This window comes from Sinohyriopsis cumingii, chromosome 7 (genome assembly GCF_028554795.1).
Source record: "Sinohyriopsis cumingii isolate HCF-2022 chromosome 7, ASM2855479v2, whole genome shotgun sequence".
In the NCBI taxonomy this organism is placed as follows: Eukaryota; Metazoa; Mollusca; class Bivalvia; order Unionida; family Unionidae; genus Sinohyriopsis; species Sinohyriopsis cumingii.
The window spans coordinates 64,850,906-64,856,905 of record NC_142967.1 but is presented as its reverse complement, the minus strand read 5'-3'; the positions used below and the strand labels follow the sequence as shown (position 1 = coordinate 64,856,905).

Below are 6,000 nucleotides of genomic sequence, written 5' to 3'. Positions count from 1 at the left end.
CCTTTGACGCTAAACCGTCCCACGATTTTTCTCCATGTTAATTTCCCTTGACGCTAATCTGACCCACGATTTTTCTCCATGTTAAATTTCCCTTGACGCTAATCTGACCCAGGGGTCTCTGTAATGCTAATTCCCATTGACGGTAAAGTGCCCCCATTTACTACTATTGCCAAAAAGCAACATCCCCTCACAGCTATATAACAGCTTATTGCTCCGAAGTCGTTCACACTAGACCGGGTGCAGGTGGTAGAAATTCCGTCTCATGCTTCTCAGATGCAAAGAACTACAACATTTTGTAGGGCTAGCGCTCGTACTAATATTAATACCCCTACTTCGTGGACTAATAACAACCTACGTGCATCAACGATGCAGCCAGGTGAGATTTACACCCGGCTCTTCTTCAGCCTACTATCCAAACTTTTGAACATATCTCTAAATTAAATGGTCCTCCTATTTATTACCGGAATTGCTGCATATCATCATAGAAACATGTCTAAAATATTGTTTGCCTTCTTTATGTAACACTTTCTTTTGATCTTTCGCCATATTAGTTTAACTGCTAAATACTTCCTATCTTTTGCCTCATATTTTCACATACAATATAAGGACAATGATGCCGTATTTGGAAACGTAAACCGACCGTGGTAGCATGGTCTGCAATTGAATAAGGAATCGTAGAATTTCCAAATGCCTTATTAAAAATCAAATTACCGAGAGAATCTCGTGTTATCTGTCATGGTGAATAATGGAGCTGATACCACAAATTGACCAATCACCACTTGTCAATCACGCTGATAATGAATTGATTATGATAAATATTTACAAATGTTACAATAATTTGCTGATTTCTCGATCAACAAGGGTGAAAAAAGTCAGAGCGAACCGTGTAATTCTGACAGTTGATGTCTAGATTGTCTAAATGGAGGGGTTAGATTTATTCCTTTCCCGAAACATAAACGAAATTTCGATGGCTCAAGACGTGTGGTCGAGTGTTCGATCAGCTGAATAAAGACACAATTGATGACAATTACAACGTGTATATTTGCATTAAAAATATAGCTTGAAGAAGAAAAAAAAATGAAATTGAAAAATGTATGTTAAAATAAACGTTGCTAGAATATGTGTGGACAAAACCCTAACTTTAAGGCTTTGATGTATATATATTTCTATAGGAAACATTGAATCCCAGATTGCATTATTTTAAAGTTTGAAAATTTACACTCGAACATTGGCTTGTCCCAAAATAATGATTTATCGTCTCGATCTTTCAGACACTTGAGTGACTCTTTGCTTTCTCAATGGGCTGAAGGATGAATGGGGATACGAAATGTAATTAATAATAAAGAATTTTAAAAAAATGGTTTCCGATAATTATCTTCCGATGTTACGCATGCATTTACATGTTTACATCAACAAACATCACAATTTCATTTGACGAACATAACAGAATTTTAAAATTATTACGTACAACAGCATACTTCTAAACAGTAAATATTTACGATTTTGTTAATAATTTTTAATTCATTTACTTTCAAGGTAGCATAAACATAAGCCTGATACAATTAAAAAGAATAAGATTACATAGTAAATACATTAGCATCTTTTGCTGCTAATTTCCTTTTACATAAGTTCTTAAGCAGCTTTAAAACTGATTCTTATTATTTACTGAAATAAAACACTTAGTGTATTAATATACGAACTTGAACTACAAATTTAACTACAAAGTGACAAATTATACAGTAGTAGACAATATTGTCTACTGCAGTATAATTTATGTCACTTTGTATTTTTTTCATTTTTAAAAATAACACAAATCACTCTTAATAAAAATATCAGTTAAACTTAAATGTATTTCTTTGAAAAATACTTCATCTTTGTAGGAGGTTAACAGGTCGTCGTGTCACGTGATTTGGTAAGCTGCGCGATCTATTATCTTCCGTAAGGTCAGTTTGCACAGCAGTATACTGCGGTATTTCGACATACGTACCACGGTCTACCACAATTATATTATAAATCAACAGTTTAAAGTTGTGGGTCAGGGACCTGACACGTTGTTTTCTTTCAGTAGCTGAAAGAAACCCATCTTGCTCTGATTTACAGGGAAATAACATCATATTATATCCATTATGTTATTTGTTTAATTTATATTGAAATGAAAGAAAATAAAATATCTCAGCTAAGAAAATTTACAGCCTCCTGCCCAATTAAATAGTCAATACCTTATAACAGATGGCTTTGCTGTGTTATTGTTAATTATCAAATAAATTATAATCTATAATGGGATGTTTAAGCTTACTGTTATTTCTCAAGGTCATAAACTATGTAACAGAAAGCAGCGAATCCAACAAGTTTCGTAAAATCAAGAAATAATCTATTTCTCTAAGTTACAAAGTGAAATTTTAAGAGACATTAAAAGTATTGTTAATTAAAACCCAAAATAATACTGAAACGTCCAATGACAAATACAAAAGAATAGAATGTTCCGAATTAATTCCAAATATCTTGAATGTCCTGATGCACCACAGTGATACAATCCAGAATGTATTTGAATGAGTTCCAATTATCCCAAAGGAGCATTTTATTCCAATATTAAATGAGCACTTTGTAATTCTAGTGAATTTTTTAAATAAATAATTCTTCCCATATTTATAATTGAACACAACTGTAAATGATTCCATTGAATGATCTTAAAACAGGAACTCGTACTTTGTTTATCAACTATATATATATATATATATATATATATATATATATATATATATATATATATATATATATATATATATATATGTATGAAGTGTTGAAACCGAAGCCTCCGATTACTTTGCTAATCTACTGATGTAAAGGCAGGGAAATTTTTAGGGTGATTGCCAATGCCCGGAGAGAATATTTATTGGAGAGGGTCAGTAATCATAAAATACACTTGACAAACGAGATAATATTTAGTGGACTTGAGAAATTACGTAAAATTCAAACATAAAACACCTGTTCTCCAAAATATCTCACTCTTACAAAGGAATATATGTACAAAATATATTTTAAAAAGTTAGTAAATAACTAATAATTACATTTTCTATTTAAATCCGACATTTTTCGCAAAGTTGAATTTGGCCCGAATATATTTTCACAACATCCCATTTGAACCCCACGCTGTCATACGTGATGCGTATCAAACATGTGATTAAAAGATCATAAATATAATTTGTGACAAATACAACTTTCATTTTACATTATCATTTGCAGAATCATATTGTCATGAAAAATGAAAACGTGCATTTAATATAACTAAATTCGTAACAAGATTACTCGAGAATTTCCGTGCATACTGTATAACTTTACCATTCGCCAAGCTTCATGAAAAGCAACTCTTCTGAGGTAGTACTTTTTAACCGGTCATATTTTTGTCTTTGAAAATAGTTCTATTTGCTCTATTCTGGGGGTGTGAGGCAGTGGTAACGAGTGAGAATGGCGTTCCTTTACTTTTTTGAGTTTTCCTTTACATTATTCTTCCTCGCTATTCCCCCTCCCCCCGAATATGAGTAACATGCATTCCCTCACTTCTTTATTTAATACCACACCACTGGCTCCATTGTAAGGCATAGGATCAAATCGTAGCTTCGAACCACGTTGGGGCTACGACAGTATAGCTAGGCTAGCATCTGGTCCAAGTCTGGGCGTTTGCGTATACATTTTTACCACAAGGGCTCGTATCGTTGCTTACAATTTACCTTCGTACATGTATGACAGGTAAATTGTAAGCAACGATACGAGCCACTGTGCATTTTACCAGCTAACATCTGTAAATTTTAATCTCTCTCTCTCCCTCTCTCTCTCTCTCTCTCTCTCTTATGGGAACGTAACACCCAAGATGCAATGATATAAGGGATGTAACTCTAGATATAGGACGCAAACAGTTCCCGCCATAAACATTGGATCGTTTATATCAATGCATAAAATATTGGTTTTGAAAGGCTCAATGATCACTTTTTATTAATAGATTTTATGACTTTAATTTTTCATGCTTTCATTGGTCTAGAGAAGTGACAATTCATTATCACAGCCTGAAATTATTGTAATTGTTATTGATATAAGGGTTTGTGGTAAATTACCGCCATTTGCAATTTTGTAAACAATAAATTGCGATGATTTAAATCAGGATTACATCAACGCATCATGTATATCAAACAGGTATGACCATATATAAGAACGAAAAATAATTTGTGAACTCGGATTAATTTTAAATAGTCATTTTGTAAATCTGAAGCTAATCCATCGTCTTCGTAATACAGTACTGAGTATATTAAGATGTTTATTTGGTCGTATAACACAACATGAAAGACTTATGCACCGACAGTTGTCATCGTCATCCTCATTAATTAAGAACTCTAAACTGAATGTTGTTGCAATTACAGCGTATGATGGATCTCGTTGACTGTCCTACATAATGCCACATAGGCTCAGTTCTGTTTGTTTCAAGCATCAGTTTATAGCCGGCTAGTCTAGTCCTACAATGTTCGACATAGCACATGTTTTTGTTTTAGTGCCATGTCTTACTACCAAAATAACGGCCTTGTATGTCGGTTGACATCGGAACGAATAGTCAAAGTTTCAGGAATATCTCACACATGGCAGCCTATATTGATACTCTTCCACTAATTTATGTGTAATTAATATACTTACTGTGCTGTCTTTATCCTGGTGGAATCAAAATATGACACTAGCAAATGGATGCATCTTCATGTTTCATTGACAAACATTTGAATTTGTTGCGATGCGACGGTAGTCGAGGTATGCCGAAGTATGTTCAACTAGGTTCATGTGGGGGGTATTTTTCTTGAATGAAACAAAACATTGCTTACATTTCCAATAAGCATAATATATTTTGATTCGTTTCATTAACCCTTTACCTCATACAAGCGTCTTTGGACGCCTCTACTCCATTCGCATGGAAGCGCCTTTTGACGCCTCTGCAAGATTCGCATAGAAGCGCCTTTTGATGCCAGCTGTAAACATCAGCCATTTTGAGATAGTTTTCGTAGCGCCACCTTTGGGGAAAACCACCCTTTTACATACTACATTCATTTCTGCGAATGACAATTATGTCAGATCACGTGGTCGCTATTCATGCACTGGTCGATATCTGCTATTTAAAGTAACTGGGTCGTAATCTCCACTCTCCAAAATGGCAGCCGCGGATTTCATTCAGTACATACGAAGTTTTCACGATTAGAATAACAACCACGAAAGATTCAATAAATTAGGTAAAGGTTCTGATATTAATGTAGGCAGCAATTAGTTTTTATAAATTATCAAATTCAGATGACTTAGTGATATGACGCACACGAAAACCTTGTAAATTTCGAGTATCGGAAATGGCAGCTACGGTTGGTCACGTGGTCTCACTGACAGGACGGTGAACGAGTTCTCTCAAGATTTTGAAGCACATAAAAATTTCTGTGGAAAATAATTACACAGCTATAACAATCGGACATTACTCTTAAATTTTTCCACATATAATATATGTGTACCAAAAATGTAAAATGGTTAAAATTGTTGTTAAACATAACATACACTAAATTGCTTAATAGTTCACAGGCAGGATTTCATTCAGTACTTACGAAGTTTTCACGAGTAGAATCTCAACCACGAAAGATTCAATAACTTTGGTAAAGGCTATGATATTTATGTAAGCAGCAATTAGTTTTTATTGATTATTAAATTCAGATGACTTAGTGATGTAGACGCAGACGAAAAACGTGTAAATTTCGAGTATGGGAAATGGCAGCTACGGTCGGTCACGCGGCCTCACTGACATGACGGTGAATGAGTTCTCTCTCGATTTTAAAGCACATTAAATATTCTTCTGTGAAAAATAATTACACAGCTATAACAATCGGACTTTACTCTTCAATTTTTCCATATATAATAGATGTCTACCTTAAACGTAAAATGGTTAAAACTGCTGTTAAACGTAACACCACTACATTGCTTAACAATTCA

The 6,000-nt window shown here is 34.0% G+C and overlaps 1 protein-coding gene across 1 annotated transcript in view; it reads left to right on the top strand.

Annotated features, from left to right (window-relative positions):
- The first annotated feature begins 4,100 nt into the window (after nucleotides 1-4,100).
- Nucleotides 4,101-6,000, top strand: part of LOC149795406 (structural maintenance of chromosomes protein 3-like) — a 116,139-nt gene continuing 114,239 nt past the window's right edge. Inside the window, exon 1 of the mRNA XM_089965184.1 lies at nucleotides 4,101-4,188. Within this exon, the coding sequence (XP_089821310.1) occupies nucleotides 4,174-4,188 (15 nt within the window). The 5' untranslated portion in view covers nucleotides 4,101-4,173. The remainder of the gene's footprint in view (nucleotides 4,189-6,000) is intronic.